General features: G+C 37.3%; 2 protein-coding genes and 1 pseudogene across 2 annotated transcripts; all 3 read right to left on the reverse strand.

The window, feature by feature from the left end:
* Window positions 1–44, reverse strand: part of LOC107674506 (T-box brain protein 1-like) — a 2,384-nt pseudogene extending 2,340 nt beyond the window's left edge.
* A 397-nt stretch (window positions 45–441) lies between these two features.
* LOC107674507 (T-box brain protein 1-like) lies at window positions 442–1,069 on the reverse strand. Its single transcript, XM_016468493.1, has one exon. The coding sequence runs from the start codon at window positions 946–948 to the stop codon at window positions 442–444; it is 507 nt and encodes a 168-aa protein (XP_016323979.1). The 5' UTR covers window positions 949–1,069.
* Window positions 1,070–2,234: 1,165 nt separating this feature from the next.
* Window positions 2,235–16,711, reverse strand: LOC107674508 (26S proteasome non-ATPase regulatory subunit 14). The gene is made up of 10 exons (XM_016468494.1): window positions 16,609–16,711; window positions 15,965–16,021; window positions 12,597–12,668; window positions 12,138–12,257; window positions 6,749–6,819; window positions 6,514–6,664; window positions 3,057–3,164; window positions 2,874–2,948; window positions 2,663–2,788; window positions 2,235–2,333 (listed from the first exon to the last, which is right to left on the reverse strand). The coding sequence occupies exons 2-10, from the start codon at window positions 16,010–16,012 to the stop codon at window positions 2,235–2,237; spliced, it is 870 nt and encodes a 289-aa protein (XP_016323980.1). The 5' UTR covers window positions 16,013–16,021; window positions 16,609–16,711.
* Window positions 16,712–21,105: the final 4,394 nt, after the last annotated feature.

Raw genomic sequence — 21,105 nt, forward strand, 5'->3', positions numbered from 1 at the left:
GTCGAGTCAAGACCAGCAACACTCAAACTTAGGAACGGAAACATCCGGCTGCATGAAAATGAACCGAAAAAACAAATTACTTTTCCAAAAGTAAAATATCAGTAATAAATAAATAAATAAATAAATAAATATTTCAAAAATATTAAAGAAAAACATTCAACGACTAATATACATCCGCCTGCAGTAGCCTAATCTGAACTGGAAAAAGTAGCCTACTTTTCCAAAATAATTAATTTATAATAGCCTAATTACCAATTTAATTAAAAAACTATTATACTGACATTAATAAAATATTTAACAAATACAATTCAAATATTAATCTACAAATTATCCAAAACTAGGCTATAAACAAAGGTCATTCTCTTGATAGTCTTTTCTTTTCATCTATTTTTTTAAATAACCAATACAAATGAAAACATTTATTTAAAAAAAAAAGTAGACTTACCGCCCCTGTTTAGTAATGATCATTTCTGTTTGGTGTCTGTGGAATTTGAACCACAGCGCCCGGTTACAGAGGTAAACCTGGGCTTTTCCGGGCACCGAGGCGAAAGGATAGACGGCGGAGTTTAGGTAAGTTTGTCCGTATGGCTGTGAATACGCGTAGCTCAGTTCATACGGCCCGTTGCTGATGACCGGGCGAGGTGTCAAGTAGTGACTGGAGAGTGGCGGGAGCCCGGGCACTACAGGCTGCCGCGAATACGAGAACATGGCAGAAGATGAGGCGAAATCTGTCCGCGCTTGACTTGATTCAGGCAAATTACACTTGTCCGCACTTCCCGCGGAAACGTAATCCAGAGCGTTTGAGGGGCTCCTCATCTCTGTCGAGAGTCTTTTTAACGGTGGCTCGTTCATCAGGGTGTCACGGGAGGAGGAGACGCGGGCGGTGATGTGCGTCAACACCGGTTTGTTGGCCAGCGCGGACGGTGAGGGGGGTTGCTGCAGGTGCATAACTCATAAAGTTCTGCTTGTTCAACCTGCGTTCAGACCTCAGACATGCTGCTTTGGGTTGTTCACGCTCACTGCTGCATGTGCCAGGAGCGCGTGTTCACCGAGCTTAATATAGGAAAATGAAGTGGCAGTGGGCAGTGCGCTGGTATTTACATTGAGATTGGTATTAAAGTAGATGTAAGCTTTTTTTTTGGAGTAAAATGGCCCTGCTACCTGACTTCTGTAATTAAAATAGCTGCGAAATCACTATAAACCGAAGAAAACAACCACAAAAAGAATCTGATCGTGACAATCCAAAATCTATATAGCGGACATTTATCAAAAAGGTCTTGGTTTTTGTTTTCAGCAGCGTTCGGACACTATTTTTTAAGTATTAGCCTATTACTTATTAATAGGCAGCGTTTTGTTTTAATTTTATTTAGTTAAGCAGCTTTATAGCTTTTCCCATTTGGTTTAAGGTGGAATATTTTTGCATAATGACAGCTGAACTGGTGCTATATTTTCATAACTCGTATCACTCAACGGACTCATTTAACAGAATAGATAACTGGCACGTTTTTGCGTTTAAAAACAGTTTGCCGTAAAACGTGCCTGAAGGCCTTCAGTACTGATTTTAACAATATAAGGTGAGCATAAAACTTTCATAAAATGGATAAGCTGAGGTACAAAATGCCAGATGAGAGAATAAAATAAAGGAATATGGGTTACATTATTTAAATCTAATTAATCCATATCGGAATCTAGTTCATAGCGGAAGTGATCAAATAATCTTCAAATAAAAATTAACAAACAATTTCTGTGCAATATTTTGCATATTTGCTTAATTTCGGAGAAAATGCTATTTAATAGGTACAGATTTGAAAACTCCGATTCAGAGTTTGAAAGGAAAAGAGGTTAAAAAATATTCCTGAATTCAAGTGAAACCTTTTAGATAGGAACAACCCTGTTTACCGAGCAGGCAAATAAATATTTCACACTGATGCTCACTTAAGTGTGGTCCTGAAGTGCTGTCATCTTAAATAAGGTGTTTCAGTGTTGTTCTGTGAAAATCTCTCTCAGAGCCTGGAGCTTCAAGGGGAGGACAACTGATTTACACTGAAAACTACAGTACATACTTTTTATATATTTTTGGACATATAGTTTAACAGTTGCTTGTCTTTACATGTGAACCTTCCCTTGATGTCCATGATGGAAAGAAAATGGTATTACTGGAATTTTGTGTTTATTTCTTAAAAAGACAAAACAGTTGTAGAATATGAACATTTATGCACAGACAGAGAGGGAAATCACTGGAACACAACTGTGTCCAACATCGCTGCGAGGCACTGCACAATATTGGATGTCATAAGAACATCCACATGCTCTTCCAAATGCCGTTTGGGATCCTACAAAGAAATAGCTTTGGAATGTAAGCATCATTAAAATAAACTGTACACCACCTTTTAAAAGTTTGGTGTCAAGATTTTTTTTATGTTTTTGAAAGAAGTCTCTTTTGCTCACCATGGCTGCATTATTTTTGTGGAAAAACACAGAATAAATAGGATTATTTTTGAAATATTATTACAATTTAAAACATCTGTTTACTATCTTAATATACTTTAGAACGCATGTTTTTCCTGTGAAGCAAACAATCCACTATGGGTGGCAAGGCACTGTCAAAAGATCTCCGGGATAAAGTTGAGCAAGAATCCCTTGTCATTGTACTTTTTCTTACCTTATTGTAGTTTTTAGCCAGTTCGAGCATCTCCTTGACAATGGTCTCATTCAGTTTGCAGTGTTCACTGTAATCCTGCAGGGTCAGACCCTCCATCCAGCTTTTCTTGTGGAGGTTCAGCAACATCTGAACACAAACACACACTATGACTGTCTAGTTACAACAAATGAAGAACGAAAAGCATGTTTAAACATTATCTACAAGTTCAAACCTTCTGTTCCAATTCATTCTTCCTGTAGTTAATGGTAATGGAGTAATAATGTCTGTTGAGCCCATGAATCAAAGCCTGCAAAAAAGAAACAACCCGTAATAAATAATAGTAAGAATATATATAATAAATATTTAACTTATTTTTAAAAAATATTTATCGTAGAGAGACATATTGAAAATGAACCTGAATAGAGGGCTTGTTGAGGTGTCCCAGGTTAGAAGTGGTTTGACGTGGCTCGTGACCCAGTACCATCATATTGGCATTTATTAGCCTGAAAGCATCAATCACAACCTGGAGAGAAAAAATCAAAAGTGCCGTTCACGTCACTGTAGCTAATCAATGGCTTATAAACATGTTTTGTTTTTAAGTTTTAGTTTTAATGCATTATGGGAGCTACAAAGCAACCTCGCTCTGTTTCTAGAGAGTGAGAGGACACCAGTAAATAAAATTTGATGTAATCCGAAGGAACAAAAGATAGAGAGAGACACATTTACAGTAAGAGCACAGGCTTTGCAACAATAGCTAATGCTTTGTGCTGTCACATCACATATGCGATGACAGCAAACCTGAGCTCACATACAGGTCAGGCCTGCCCACACAAACACTGTGTAGAGCATATACACACATACACATAATGGAGGAGAAGTGACAGACAGTTTAGGGTGGTGATATAAACCTCTTCTCCACCATAGGGCAGAGTGGTTCTAGTTGTAAAACCATGCCATTCTGGGCTAGTTTTTTCTGCTGTGGTTCTATGAATTCAGGATTAGACTGTATGTTACTTTAGAGACAGCTTGATACTGTAAGCATTGGAGCAAGTGCACCATTGAGGATGATCATATCATATACACTACCGTGCAAAGTCTTACGCCATTAGAATGTCACCAACAAAAAAATGGTTTTAAGTAGGAATGCACCGAAATTATCGGCCGAAAAAGCCATTTTCAGTTTTCGGCCAAAAATAGGCTATATGGCGCGCCGCACCGCCCAGCAGTGTTCAGCACACCGGTTTCTCTCTCCCTATAGCCGGATTTTTGATGGAGTTCTTGCTTTGGACAAAAGAGGGAGGGATTGTGTAGAAAGTATCGATCACACACACACATACATGAAGTAACGCCTCCTGAACCCTGGGGACTCGTTAGATCCTGACTGAACCAAATGGTGTAAAATCCTGCAGTGTCCCGCATCTGTGCTGAGGGGGACGTTCCCTCTGTCAGGATGTGCGGTGTGAGTGTGTGATCCTCACATGGTGTATTATCATCAGGCACAGGAGAAAGATAGAGAGACCATGTAGTGCTGAAACCATGAAGAACTCACAACAACACTCTTTAAACCATGTAAACTTGCACCATGTTCACAGAGACGCGATGATACTCTGGAGATGTGGGATATGAATATTTTAAAATGGAAAACAAACAAGCGCAAGGCAATGCAATGAAACCTTCCAGGTCAAATGCTTCAACTAAAGTTAAAGTTCAGCTAAAAGTTTCATTGCCTGCCCCCATCCCTGACTCAAATATATAAAGTAAAGATATATTAAGTAAATTATATTATTTGTCAATGACTCTCCATGCACATAAATTTATGTATGTGTATATATATATATATATATATATATATATATATATATATATATATATATACTGCAGCAACTCTGAAGCAGTTGCAGAAATTTATAACAATGTCATTGTGTGCATGTGACACCAATATCACACATTCTCTACAAATGTGGCTTATATGGGAAGGTTACAAGAAAAAAAAAGCCACTCCTCAAGAAAGGCCACATGCAGTCACGACTGAACTTTGCCAAAATGCACCTTGAAGATTCTGAGGCAGATGAGACTAAAATTGAATTATTTGGCCTCAACACCAAACGATAATCCAATATAGCTCACCATTCAAATAGCAGCATTCCTACAGTAAAGCATGGAGGTGGTAATATCCTGTTATGGGGGTGTTTCTCTGCAGCAGAGACTGGAGCACTTGTCAGGATAGAGAGAAAAACAGATGGGGCAAAAATACCATCAAATTCTTGAGGAAAATCTGCTGCCCTCTGCCAGAAAGTTTTAAATGGGAAGAAGGTTTACCTTCCAACATGACAATGACCCAAAGCACACAGCAAAACTGACCACACAGTGGTTGAAGGAGAAAAAAGTGAATGTCCTTGCATGACCTAGTCAGAGCCCAGACTTAAACCCCATTGAAAATCTGTGGAATGACTTGAAGACTGCAGTCTACAAACGGTCATCATCAAATTGAACTGAACTCGAGCAGTTCTGCAAAGAAGAGTGGGCAGATATTACAAAATCTAGATGTGCAAAGTTAGTAGAAACGGAGACAAATCCCAACAGACTAAAGGCTGTAATTAAAGCAAAATGTGGTTCAACAAAATACTGACAAAAAGGGGGGATGATCCTTTTTCCAACTCTGATTCTGGTTTAAAAAAAAATCTAACATGGTGTTATATCTTTCACTTGGATGTTATAAGTTGCACTGAATAAATACAGCTGGATGAAACAAAATCTGTGTCCGCCTTCATTTCATGCTCCAAAGCAACAAAATGTGATTATTTTAAAGGGGGTGATTCTTTTCTATACCCACTGTATACCTCTATTTATCTATCTATCTGTCTGTCTGTCTGTCTGTCTCTATTCTCTCTCTCTTTATATACTATATATAGTATATTTATTATTTTATTTATATTATATATCTATCTATCTATCTATCTGTCTTTTTATCTTTATAATATATGTAGTAAATTGATTATTTTATTTATGTTATGTAATATTTATTAAAAGTTGTATGTTAAAAATGAAATTGTCCTGATGATGTGTTTGAGACAATTAACCAAACTGCTTATTTTAGCTGATGCTTTGACTCGACTGGATGGCTCACCGCTCCATTACACTAACTGGCGCTCCAAAGCTCCAGATGTAAATACAGCTGGATCAAACAAAAAATGTGTCCATCTTCATTTCAGGCTACAAAGCAACACAATGTGATTATTTTAAAGGGGGTGATTCTTTTCTATATACCCACTGTAGATAATTATAAATGTCTATAATGTCACTTTTGATTAATTTAATGCATCCTTGCTGAATAAAAGCATTCATTTCTTTTTCTTTTTAAAAAAAATCTTATTTACCCCCAAGTTTGAATAGTAAATATTCTGGCTCCAAAAATATTTACATAACCATCAAAATGATAAAATTATATCATATCTGAGCATATCTGTACAATATGTTATTTGCGTTCTCTCTCTTTTTTATTTATTTATTTTTTTTAAATGCCCCTATCCTCTTCCTATAATACCTTCTCCTATAATAATCTCTCTTCCTGTCCCCATCCCCCTACCCAAGGCTGATGGGAGAGATGCAGTCCTCACACTTTCTCACGTGGTTCAGAGAGTGCTAATAGAGCTCACAGCGGCAAACAGACAAGAAACAAAAAAAATCAGGCATCCATGACTCTCACACTCTGACAGGAAGTGTGAGCGCACATTCACATATCCAGAAGAAAAGAAAGATCTCTGAATTTCTGAATAATGTGCGTGTGAGAAGTGCTAACATCTGTAAAATGAAAATACTTCTAAATAACGACCTACTGCTTTAAAATTTTGCATATGTTTATGGACTTTTACCTTTCCCTTGACACTTTGGATGGGATCGACCACCACGGCAACGGCACGTTCTGACAGCGCCTCAAAACTCTGCTGTGTGTTAATGTCCACACCTGACAACCAGCAGCCAAAACCAGGGTGACTGTGGTACCAGCCCACCACCATCTCAGGCCTTCAACACAGAGATCGCAAACCCTCACAATCCGACATACAATTTCATCACAGAGCAGTAGTTATGTTTTCACCATTCTCTCACCTTCCCGTCTGCTTTAACATGTCCAACATCTTGGCTTGAAAAACAGGGTCCACGGCCTCCACGCTCACACCCTGTCAACGGAACACACATCCAGAATCACTTTAGAAGCACGGGTGAACACAGTGTAGAGTGTAAAACACACTAGAGCTTGCTGTTAAATACAGTGATTCAAATGTGATGGGACATCTTTTGAAATACAATAATAATTGAGTGGGGAAAAAAACACTTTAGTCAGGATATCAAGTCGTTGGTGAGGGTGGGAGATATTTATTGTCTTCGATAATATCGTACTTGCTGTTTTAATGATGTGCGAGCTGACATTATGTACTCACTTTGCAAACAAACAGACAAAAACACATCATTTTTGAGAGTACAAAAGCATTCACTGCAAGATGAAGCCCATTCCTGTATGGGTTTTCATCCTTATAAAATATGATATAGTTAAGTAATATCACACAAGCAAGAGTGCCGTTTCCTGAATATCAGTGTGTGAGTGAATGTGATATTAATTTTATACAACAGTTCAACGGACAAGAAGTTAATACTGAGTGAGTTACATTTTAGAAACAATACTAATTTTTTTTCTGTTTTGCCAACAAAAAGAGCTCCAAACTAAAGTTGAAGCAGAACATGTGTGCGTCTCAGAGCAACACTGCAGTGTTTCATTCCTGAATGAGTCAGTTTTTGAACAAATCATTTGAGTCCGTGATTTAATGATCCGTTTATAAAGACAGTCACACTTCATTTCTAAATGAATGAGCTGTTTTGAACAAACTGTTTGAATGAATGATTCAATGAATGTACCGGCCGAAGTACCAGCACAAAAACACACTCAGCAAAATATTGTATAATTATTAGATAGATAGATAGATAGATAGATAGATCTTTTTTTGTCAATATCACACACCCCTAGTCAATGGGAACATTTTCACTCACTGTTCCTGACTGTGGCATGGCAAACACGTCAATCACGCGTACAGTGTAATCATCTACAAACTCCCCCAGCATCAGACCCATGACTTCCATGGGCACACCAGCACGGCCATGTTTCAGCATCTGCACACACAGACAAAGAGATAGATTGAGAGAGAGGAAAAATTACAAAAACAATGGAGACATTTAACTTAATGCTTGCGCTCTTAAATACTGACAATCAGACTGGCACTGACCAATCACAGGGCAAAAATAATGTTTTTGGCCTCAAATTATTCTAATCATACACCCATAATAGCAATATAAAATTTATTAACAGAATCAAACTGAAACTGTGACAACAACACCATGATACAAACCAAACCAGAAGAAATGAACCATTACTGTTACACTATATTTTGCACAGTGCAAGAACAGGCGTGGAGGGTGAGTGTGAGAGAGAAGAATCATGTGTATCCTGACCTTCAGCAGGGCGAGTGAGGAGATGTACACCTGTTCAGCTGTGTCCACAGCGGGGGCATCTGTGGGAGGACCCTGCAGAAAACACACAGTCCAGATCAGTCAAATCTCTTCAACAAGACACTGCTTATATTTGTTGCAAGCTGATTTGACCAATCAAATCAAACCAATTATTCCCAGGATCTGGATTTTTGATATCAGCAATTAGGTTTTCAATAGTTAAAATAATCATCCTTAACATCAGGAATGGAATTGTCAGTAGTACAAATATTTTTATAATAAATAATTATATTTCCACTACTAAAAATGAACTTCTGATATCAAAAACAGTAAAGGTGAATTCTTGATGACAAACATTACATAATCAAAAACTGAATTTTAACTAGTAAAAATGTGCAATTATTGATATCTGTAATTGCATTTTAACTAGTTAAATATCCCAATGATCTGCCATTTAAATGGAGTTACAGATATTTTACTAATAAAAACTCAATTCCTGATATTAAATATGATCAAAAACTAGCTAGTGAAATTGAATTGCTAATATCGAAAATGCATATCCTGGCAATTACTTAAAGTAAAATTGGCTTGCTATTGCTACAAATATCAGCCCTCGGTGAGATGCGAGTTTAAAATGCTAGTTATCAGACCGTTCAACCTGCATTGAATCCATTTACTTTTCTAGCTAGATACAAGTTTAAAGGGGTCCTATTATGCTTTTTCACTTTTTCAACTTTAGTTAGTCTGTAATGTTGCTGTTTGAGCATAAAAAAGATCGGCAAAGTTACAAAGTTCAAAGTCCACTTCAAAAGGAGATATTTTATTTAACAGAAATCACTTTCAAAAACTACAACGAACGACTTGTTTGGACTACAACCCATATTTTCCGGGATTTGTGATATCACAAATATCGACGAATGGGATGAGACCTGGTTGAGCTGCACCAGAGAAGGCAACGAGTGTTATCACTATGTCGCAGACACGCTAGCTTTACGAACTTAGATTGGTTACAATCATCCGGGTTTAAATTGACTTGATATTGACGCAATATTTACACTGAAGCTCGCAGGCGGCTATGGTAAGGGGCATGACATTTCCCGACCAGGCGCCGAGTGCTGCCAATCACAACACACACTGGCCCGGATAACCAATCACAGCACATTTCGTATTTCAGAAGGCGGGCCTTCATTTGATACAGGAACTATTCGAGCCGTTCATGCCAGACTGGGGAGAGAGGTGTTGTAATAATGTAAAATTTGTGAAAAATAATGTGTTTTTCGAACAACCTAGTATGAGAGCCTGTTCTAGTACACCCCCAAAACAAAATCAAGACTTTGTAAAAGAGCATAATAGGACCCCTTTAAAAGAACTTGAGACTGGCGGAAGACTGAGAAATGTGATAGTAATGCAATAAATCTGTAAACAAATGTAATAAGGGTAATAAAATTTAAGGGTGGCTCTTTTGTAAACAAATTATGACTTTTATTATATAATTATTTATTATAAATGATTTTTATTGGAGATGAAAAGTGTTTATTGATATTTGATGTGACAAAGCTGTTTCTATAAACAAATAATTTTATTAACAGAAACCAAGACTGATGATAAATTAACAATTATTTAGAAATTCAAAGAACTGTATGTTGTTCAATAAGAACAATATTTAAGTTACTGAAGGTAAAAAAATAACTATAATTGCAGTTTACTGTATTTTGTGGTTTTTTTTACATTTTAATATTGATATAAGTTTGATCATTTTAACATACTAATAATAATGTATTTACTTAAATACCTTCAGTTATCATGTGGAGGAAGGAATATATTATCATTGTTGGAGGGGGAAAAAAGAAATGAATCAAATCAGTCAATGGTGGCAGGAGATCTGGACAGAAGTGCAGTTGCAGGTTCATAGATTGAGGTGCTGACTAGCATGGTCTGATTGACAGCTGAGACCTGAAGTGTAGAACTGATGCCGTGGTGATGCCTGATAAACAGATGGATGAAGAGCCATCCTGCGATATCTATCCATCAGCTTGGGAAACATCTTTTAGTGGTTTAGTGACCCTTGTGTAATTGTCATGTATACATTTATGTACCTCAATTATCATCGAATACACAAACATAAGGCCATACAGATAGGTGTGAACATCAAACAGCCAATAAGAGCTCACTGGGATTTAAAAAAAATCAATATGAATCCAATCAACACTGTCAATCAATACTGTATGAAATATTAAGTTTTAAACATGAAGCATGTGCAGCTGTAGATGGAAATAGGAGTATGAAAGCAGCATGACTGAAAAAAAAAAGAAAAGAATCATAGGTGTTTTTTCCTCTCGCTCTCTTCTGTGCTGACTGCTGGAGTGGGGTGTGAATCAGAGGGAGGCAGCCTGTCACTGCAAGTGTTAATTGGCAGAGAGAGGTGAGAGATGTCTCTCTACCCATCATGTGCACAGGCCTTGAGAAAAACCACATGAGGACGCTCTACCAATACCGCCGCCACCCCCCTCGACAACACCACCCAAAAAAGCACCATATTTGTGTGCCTACTTAACTTCTGACACATTTATGCTCACATAAAGTTCATAGAAAATCTCCAGCATAGGGACTTTCACTAACAGGAAGTGTTTGCAGTAAACCAAATGCTATTTTGCCAAATGTGCTTTTAACCCTGATGGAGGGAAAAAAAACATCGTAAAGGCTGGCCAGGCAGGACTGATGACTGGTTATTAAGAGATTTAGGTTTTAGGCACAATCCCAAAAACACTTATGCTTAGGGATGCACCGATATGAAAATTTTGGCCGATACCGATAACCGATAATTCTTTATTTTTGAAAGCCGATAACCGATATGTTGGCCGATAAATCTATATCCAAATTTTTATATACTTTTTGAGAGCCTGATTACAAAAAAGGTCTCATCATTAAAAGCCACATCCCAAACACTTCAACATAAGCAGCCTAGTTTGAACGGTGTACGTTTTAAAAATAATGTTACTCTCCCATTACCAAATTTAGTCATAAAAAAGTCTTACAAATAAATAAAATAATGCATAAATAATGCAAACAAGTCACTGGACATCATTACACGTTTAAAGAATCAAAATGAATGCGCCATAGATCAATAAAACGGAATAGCCTCTGCACAGACAATAATTAAATGATTTTAATTACTAAACCATATTGTTGATGAAAATAATAAGAGAAAAATACAAGTGGTTGTTATTATTAATAATGTATCAATGATTTTGAAAAAGTAACAAATTAATACCACTGTTTTAAATAGCAGCCGTTTGAGCTGCGCGTGCTGAAGGAGGGTGGGAGATATTTATTGTCTTCGATAATATCGTACTTGCTGTTTTAATGATGTGCGAGCTGACATTATGTACTCACTTTGCAAACAAACAGACAAAAACACATCATTTTTGAGAGTACAAAAGCATTCACTGCAAGATGAAGCCCATTCCTGTATGGGTTTTCATCCTTATAAAATATGATATAGTTAAGTAATATCACACAAGCAAGAGTGCCGTTTCCTGAATATCAGTGTGTGAGTGAATGTGATATTAATTTTATACAACAGTTCAACGGACAAGAAGTTAATACTGAGTGAGTTACATTTTAGAAACAATACTAATTTTTTTTCTGTTTTGCCAACAAAAAGAGCTCCAAACTAAAGTTGAAGCAGAACATGTGTGCGTCTCAGAGCAACACTGCAGTGTTTCATTCCTGAATGAGTCAGTTTTTGAACAAATCATTTGAGTCCGTGATTTAATGATCCGTTTATAAAGACAGTCACACTTCATTTCTAAATGAATGAGCTGTTTTGAACAAACTGTTTGAATGAATGATTCAATGAATGTACCGGCCGAAGTACCAGCACAAAAACACACTCAGCAAAATATTGTATAATTATTAGATAGATAGATAGATAGATAGATAGATCTTTTTTTGTCAATATCACACACCCCTAGTCAATGGGAACATTTTCACTCACTGTTCCTGACTGTGGCATGGCAAACACGTCAATCACGCGTACAGTGTAATCATCTACAAACTCCCCCAGCATCAGACCCATGACTTCCATGGGCACACCAGCACGGCCATGTTTCAGCATCTGCACACACAGACAAAGAGATAGATTGAGAGAGAGGAAAAATTACAAAAACAATGGAGACATTTAACTTAATGCTTGCGCTCTTAAATACTGACAATCAGACTGGCACTGACCAATCACAGGGCAAAAATAATGTTTTTGGCCTCAAATTATTCTAATCATACACCCATAATAGCAATATAAAATTTATTAACAGAATCAAACTGAAACTGTGACAACAACACCATGATACAAACCAAACCAGAAGAAATGAACCATTACTGTTACACTATATTTTGCACAGTGCAAGAACAGGCGTGGAGGGTGAGTGTGAGAGAGAAGAATCATGTGTATCCTGACCTTCAGCAGGGCGAGTGAGGAGATGTACACCTGTTCAGCTGTGTCCACAGCGGGGGCATCTGTGGGAGGACCCTGCAGAAAACACACAGTCCAGATCAGTCAAATCTCTTCAACAAGACACTGCTTATATTTGTTGCAAGCTGATTTGACCAATCAAATCAAACCAATTATTCCCAGGATCTGGATTTTTGATATCAGCAATTAGGTTTTCAATAGTTAAAATAATCATCCTTAACATCAGGAATGGAATTGTCAGTAGTACAAATATTTTTATAATAAATAATTATATTTCCACTACTAAAAATGAACTTCTGATATCAAAAACAGTAAAGGTGAATTCTTGATGACAAACATTACATAATCAAAAACTGAATTTTAACTAGTAAAAATGTGCAATTATTGATATCTGTAATTGCATTTTAACTAGTTAAATATCCCAATGATCTGCCATTTAAATGGAGTTACAGATATTTTACTAATAAAAACTCAATTCCTGATATTAAATATGATCAAAAACTAGCTAGTGAAATTGAATTGCTAATATCGAAAATGCATATCCTGGCAATTACTTAAAGTAAAATTGGCTTGCTATTGCTACAAATATCAGCCCTCGGTGAGATGCGAGTTTAAAATGCTAGTTATCAGACCGTTCAACCTGCATTGAATCCATTTACTTTTCTAGCTAGATACAAGTTTAAAGGGGTCCTATTATGCTTTTTCACTTTTTCAACTTTAGTTAGTCTGTAATGTTGCTGTTTGAGCATAAAAAAGATCGGCAAAGTTACAAAGTTCAAAGTCCACTTCAAAAGGAGATATTTTATTTAACAGAAATCACTTTCAAAAACTACAACGAACGACTTGTTTGGACTACAACCCATATTTTCCGGGATTTGTGATATCACAAATATCGACGAATGGGATGAGACCTGGTTGAGCTGCACCAGAGAAGGCAACGAGTGTTATCACTATGTCGCAGACACGCTAGCTTTACGAACTTAGATTGGTTACAATCATCCGGGTTTAAATTGACTTGATATTGACGCAATATTTACACTGAAGCTCGCAGGCGGCTATGGTAAGGGGCATAGAGAGGTGTTGTAATAATGTAAAATTTGTGAAAAATAATGTGTTTTTCGAACAACCTAGTATGAGAGCCTGTTCTAGTACACCCCCAAAACAAAATCAAGACTTTGTAAAAGAGCATAATAGGACCCCTTTAAAAGAACTTGAGACTGGCGGAAGACTGAGAAATGTGATAGTAATGCAATAAATCTGTAAACAAATGTAATAAGGGTAATAAAATTTAAGGGTGGCTCTTTTGTAAACAAATTATGACTTTTATTATATAATTATTTATTATAAATGATTTTTATTGGAGATGAAAAGTGTTTATTGATATTTGATGTGACAAAGCTGTTTCTATAAACAAATAATTTTATTAACAGAAACCAAGACTGATGATAAATTAACAATTATTTAGAAATTCAAAGAACTGTATGTTGTTCAATAAGAACAATATTTAAGTTACTGAAGGTAAAAAAATAACTATAATTGCAGTTTACTGTATTTTGTGTTTTTTTTTACATTTTAATATTGATATAAGTTTGATCATTTTAACATACTAATAATAATGTATTTACTTAAATACCTTCAGTTATCATGTGGAGGAAGGAATATATTATCATTGTTGGAGGGGGAAAAAAGAAATGAATCAAATCAGTCAATGGTGGCAGGAGATCTGGACAGAAGTGCAGTTGCAGGTTCATAGATTGAGGTGCTGACTAGCATGGTCTGATTGACAGCTGAGACCTGAAGTGTAGAACTGATGCCGTGGTGATGCCTGATAAACAGATGGATGAAGAGCCATCCTGCGATATCTATCCATCAGCTTGGGAAACATCTTTTAGTGGTTTAGTGACCCTTGTGTAATTGTCATGTATACATTTATGTACCTCAATTATCATCGAATACACAAACATAAGGCCATACAGATAGGTGTGAACATCAAACAGCCAATAAGAGCTCACTGGGATTGAAAAAAAATCAATATGAATCCAATCAACACTGTCAATCAATACTGTATGAAATATTAAGTTTTAAACATGAAGCATGTGCAGCTGTAGATGGAAATAGGAGTATGAAAGCAGCATGACTGAAAAAAAAAAGAAAAGAATCATAGGTGTTTTTTCCTCTCGCTCTCTTCTGTGCTGACTGCTGGAGTGGGGTGTGAATCAGAGGGAGGCAGCCTGTCACTGCAAGTGTTAATTGGCAGAGAGAGGTGAGAGATGTCTCTCTACCCATCATGTGCACAGGCCTTGAGAAAAACCACATGAGGACGCTCTACCAATACCGCCGCCACCCCCCTCGACAACACCACCCAAAAAAGCACCATATTTGTGTGCCTACTTAACTTCTGACACATTTATGCTCACATAAAGTTCATAGAAAATCTCCAGCATAGGGACTTTCACTAACAGGAAGTGTTTGCAGTAAACCAAATGCTATTTTGCCAAATGTGCTTTTAACCCTGATGGAGGGAAAAAAAACATCGTAAAGGCTGGCCAGGCAGGACTGATGACTGGTTATTAAGAGATTTAGGTTTTAGGCACAATCCCAAAAACACTTATGCTTAGGGATGCACCGATATGAAAATTTTGGCCGATACCGATAACCGATAATTCTTTATTTTTGAAAGCCGATAACCGATATGTTGGCCGATAAATCTATATCGCTACTTAATATTTTTGTGTAAACTGTGACCATTTTTTCAGGATTATTTGATAAATTTAAAGCTCAAAAGAACAGCATTTATTTTAAATAAAAATCTTTTGTAACATTATAAATGTCTTCACTGTCCATTTACTGCATCCTTGCGGAATACAAGTATTACATTCTTTAAAAAAAATGTTAAAAAATAAAACGTACTGTCCCCAAAATATTTGAACGTTTGTATAGCGGAGTATTTTCTATTGATAGCACGTTGGGCAGGACATATTGAATTGCCTTTTTAAATTAAATTTAACCAGATTTATTCTTAAATTTAGAATTAAACCTTTCTCTTTTTTGTAAAACCACTCACCTTTTAATGGGCAATTATAAGTTTTATTATAATAATTTTTATTTGTCATTTTGAAAAATACACAAATAACATGACAGTCATAGGAATTGCATTATGGAGATCATCTATGAATATTTCCCAGTCTCTCACTGTGTGTGACGGCAGGTGTAGTAAACATCAGTGTAGATATGCTGTGTGATGCAATCTTCAGCATTCTGCTGTCTAATAACTGCAGGCTGCTGTCACTCACAGTAGATGCTATACAAAACATTATGTTTATTAAATATTTCAAAATCTCAATACATATTACCTGGCTGAGTCCGGGCATTCCCCCTCCAAGCCTCAAAAGCCGGTCCATTCCTTAGATCTAGACACATATAAATAAGCAGTGATCTTTAGTTTACAAACTTGTCAGTCCTTTCATATTAAAAGACCTGGGCACGTTACTGAACACTGCTGATTCATTAATATTGTATGCATGCATTCAAAAACCCCTACATTTCCTTATGAACTGTTTTCAAACTGTAACTAATATAAATATTCCAAGTTGTCCACCCCAAAATTAACATAATAAGAGCTTTTTTTGTGATATACAAAAATCAGTCGCAGAAGATTTTAATTCACTGTCAAACATCAGAATGCTAACATGCTAAGCTATTTAGCATAGTGCTATTTACACATACTCATATGTAGCTTGTGAGCACATAAACAACGGGAAAACTAACATTTGTAAACTCAAAACAGACTATAAAATAGGACAACATCACTTGATGTTACTCATTCATAACTTCAGTTAATCTCTAAACAACTGTAAGAAAGGCTAATAATGCTACAGAGGTTAAATACATCACTCAACTACAACTAAGAGTGTTTAATCACAGAAACATCCTCTCGCACAGAACAACACGCCATAAACAACTCTTTAATGATCGTAAACCTGTATTATTTCTTTACCTGTGCAATGAGAGAGAGACAATGTCAGAGTGCCTGCTCAGTTTCAGCCCGACTACAATGAATCAGCCAGAATTACCACCGGGAATCTCACCACTGCGGGGTTATACAGGACGGAGCCTGGATTTTCAAAATAAAAGTTACTTAAACGCTTAAACGATGATGAGAATTTAGAGCTAGATAGTCTGTATTTCAATATATTTAATAATACAAATTAAAATATGACGAATTTCATTTTATGTTATATTATTTCGTCATATTTTCATATATATATACACACACACACACACACACACACACACACACACATATAGCGCTTTAGCTTAGTTTTATGATTTATCACCATTTAACAGCTGCCAGTGGACTTTTCTATATATTGTTTTCTTTTTATTCCCTTCTATTCTATTCTAGCTGTTTACTCTCTTTCACTGGTTTTTACACAGACGTAATTTTCACTTTCATTTCCTCTTCTCCCTCCTGCTGTCCTACACTCACAATCCAGGCTCCCTCATCCCACCAGTGTGAATTTCACATGGTCTCAGATGATCAGTGCAGAGAACATCTGATAATTGTGTGACAACAGGGAAGCATCTGCTCATGATGGACCTCCCTCTAATTTACAGCTTTATGTTAGATCAATTACTTGGATGTTATAAAGTCTAAGACCATATTAGAAATCTGGGAAATTAATTATTTATTTTGAAACTGGAAATATACAAAACATTTTAGTATTTTTTTATAACATTTAAATAATCAAATTCATGACATGAAAAGAAATTCATTGCAACATCATTTAAATTAGAAATATACAAAATCCTCTCGTGCTTTTGCTGCATGTGTCTATTACAGTAGCTACTCCTTGAGCGGATAGATTTATGACACTGAAGTTCTTAACACATTTTTTTCTCTGGAGTCTCACTCAAGAGGCACAACAGCGCCATGTGAGATTTCGTGTTAGATTAGCTACCATCATTTTACAGCGCTCTCCGGACAGACAGAGTTCTCCTGTGATGTCAAGAGAACTAATAACCACTAGATGGAAGACTTGAGCTGTGATTAAGTGCATGTGTTTCCATTTGCTAAATTATTGCTCTATTTACAGACTCAGGGACCAGTTTAGCCAACACAGAGTCCACATAAAAGCTAGAATTTCTCTGTAACACTTCTGTAAACCACACACACACACATATGAATATTATTCATATTATTTTAACATTTTTAATGTTTCAATATCAGAATCAGAAAGAACTTCATTAACAGGTATGTTTACAGATACAAGGAATTTGTTATGGTGACAGAAGCTTCCACAGCACAAACAGAATGCCAGTGATAGATAATAAAAATAGAATAAGTAATAGGAAATAGCAAAATACAGCAATTTTTTGAAGAAAAACACAATATACAAAATAGAGAATAGATGGTATTTGTGTACAGGTGTGTTATGTATAAATGCAAGGAAATGTGAATAAGAAGTATGGTGTTGTGTATTACACGTTTATTGCCAAGTTACCTGTTCATGAGATGGACTGCCTGAGGGAAGAAACTGTTCTTATGCCTGGCCGTTCTGGTGCTCAGCGCTCTGTAGCGCCGACTAGATGGCAACAGTTCAAAGAGGAAGTGGCCTGAATGTGAGGGGTCCAGAATGGTTTTGCCAGCCCTTTTCCTCACTCTGTATAAGTACAGTTCTAGGAGAGTGGGGAGGGTTGTACCAGTGATTCGCTCAGCTGTCCGGACTATCCACTGTAGTCTTCTGAGTTCAGTTTTAGTAGCTGAGCTGAGTTTAACCAGACAGTTACAGAGGTGCAGAGGACAGATTCAATGACTGCAGAGTAGAGCTGTATCAGCAGCTCCTGTGGCAGGTTGAACTTCCTCAGCTGGAAAAGGAAGTACAATCAATGTTGGGCCTTCTTGACTATAGAGTCTATGTCAAATTCCCACTTCAGGTCCTGAGATATGGTTGAGCCCTGGAACTGTTGGTGGTGATGGTGGTGCCCAGGTGCACCACTGTTGTTACAGTGCTGTCCATGATGGTGAGTGGGGGGAGTGCAGGGGGGTTTCTCCTGAAGTCCACTATCATCTCCACTGTTTTGAGTGTGTTCAGCTCAAGGTTGTTCAGACTGCACCAGATAGCCAGCTGCTCAACCTGGCTTCTATATGCAGACTCATCACCGTTCTGGATGAGGCCGATGACTGTAGTGTCGTCTGCAAGCTTCAGGAACTTGACAGAGGGGTCAGTAGGTACAGTCGTTGTTGTACAGGGAAAAGAGCAGTGGGGAGAGCACACATCCCTGAGGGGCACCAGTGTTGATGGTGCGGGTGCTAGATCAGAATTTTTTCAGCCTCACTAGCTGCTGCCTATCTGTCAGGAAGCTGGTGATCCACTGACAGATGGAGGTGGGCACAGAGAGCTGGGTTAGTTTGGACAGGAGGAGTGCTGGGTTTATGGTGTTGAAAACTGAGCTGAAGTCCACAAACAGGATCCTCACAGAAGTCCCTGATTTGTCCAGATGTTGTAGGATATAATGCAGTCTCATGTTGACTGCATCATCCACAGACCTGTTTGCACGGTAAGCAAACTGCAGGGGGTCCAACAAGGGTCCCGTGATTTCCTTCAGGTGGGCCAGTACCAGACTTTCAAATGACTTCATGACCACAGACGTTAAAGCAACAGGTCTGTAGTCATTTAGTCCTGTGATTTTGGGTTTCTTTGGAATGGGGATGATGGTGGAGCATTTGAAGCAGAAAGGGACTTTGCACAGCTCCAGTGATCTGTTGAAGATCTGTGAAAAGGCTTTTAGACAGGCTGGTGTAACACCGTCTGGGCCTGGTGCTTTTCTTGTCTTCTGTTTCCAGAAGACCTGACACAACATATTCACTGATCTGAAATGCAGGAGGGGGGAGAGGGAGGTTGCTGGAGGTGTTGATGGATCCATGGAGAGAGATGGTCAGAATTGGTGTGTGGTGTGAGACCGGGTTTTTCAAACCTGCAATAGAACTCATTCAAATCGTTGGCTAGTTGTTGATTCAACAAAGTTTGTGTATATTGTAGTTTGTGTATGTTGTAGCTTGAGATGTCTTACAGTCCTTTCCACACTGATGCAGGGTCGTTGGCAGAAACTGGTTTCTCAGCTTTTTGGAGTAGTTCCTCTTAGCCAATCTGATCTCCTTTGCCAGTGTGTTTTTTGCCTGTTTATACAAGACTTTGTCCCCATTCCTGTAAGCATCTTCTTTAGCCTAACGGAGCTGTCTGAGTTTTGCTGTGAACCATGGTTTGTTGTTGTTGAAAGTTAAATAAGTCCTGGTAGGGATGCCAAATCCTCACAGAAACTGATGTATGAAATTACAGTATCTGTGAACTCATCCAGATCGGTGGCTGCAGCCTCAAAAACACTCCAGTCAGTGCAGTCGAAACAGGCTTGTAAATCCTGCTCTGCTTAATTAGTCCATCTTTTTACAGTCGTTATTACAGGTTTAGCTGATTTCAGTTTCTGCCTGTAGGTCGGTAAAATGAACCAAACAGTGATCAGAGAGCCGCAAAGCTGCCCGTGGGACAGAGAGTGCAATGCATCCTTTATTGTGGTGTGGTTCAGTATACTGTCTTTGGTAGGCAATGTAACGTGCAGTTTGAATTTTGGAAGTTCACGGGAGAGATTTGCTTTATTAAAGTCACCAAGAATGATTATAACAGAGTCCGGGTGTTGTTCTGTGTCTGATCAGCCAGCCGTTGTAACGCTGTGTTCACACATGCTTGCGGAGGAATGTAAATTACGAGAATGAACAAGGAAAACTCCCGCGGTGAGTAGAACGGCTTACAGTTGATGAAGAGCGCTTCTAGATCGGGACAGCACATCTTCTTCAACGCTGTTACGACGCTGTTATGATAACAGTGCAACTACTTCTTGGCTGTGAAGTGGCATTATTTAATATTCATGAAGTGCTTCACAATAATTCTTAGTTTGTAAATGTAATTAAACGTGTTTACACACTGTAAAAAGTAATGAGTTGAACTTACTTGGAAAACCTGTGGAAACTGATTGCCTCAAATTTCTCAAGCAAATTAGTTTATAATTTTTGAGTTAATAAAACTTACTGTAACTTTGTATAGATAACTTGTGTATATGTATAGGTTACCAGAAAACTTGAGTGTTGCTAACTCAATTTGACAAGTTCAGCCAACTTTTTTGTTTTTTTAAAGAGATTTAAGTTAAGCTTAGTGCACAGAACTCAAACAAAACAGTTCTCTTAACAAGTCTGCTTTGTTCACATTACTAGACAAATGTGTGGAAACAGATTGCCTTAAATTTCTCAAGTAAGCTGTACTCAAAACTTGAAGTTGTTAATACAAAGACAGAAAACAGATTGTTAGCACAACAATAGGGCATTTATTTGTTTAAAACAATGTTACTTCAAGTCATTTCTTTTTAGGCATGCTATCAAATCAACAATTTAACACTGTAAGAAAAATTGCACATACTGCACTCAGGAAATAAATAGAAAAAA

The sequence above is a fragment of the Sinocyclocheilus anshuiensis genome, unplaced genomic scaffold (genome assembly GCF_001515605.1).
Source record: "Sinocyclocheilus anshuiensis isolate Anshui unplaced genomic scaffold, SAMN03320099.WGS_v1.1 scaffold572, whole genome shotgun sequence".
NCBI lineage: Eukaryota > Metazoa > Chordata > Actinopteri > Cypriniformes > Cyprinidae > Sinocyclocheilus > Sinocyclocheilus anshuiensis.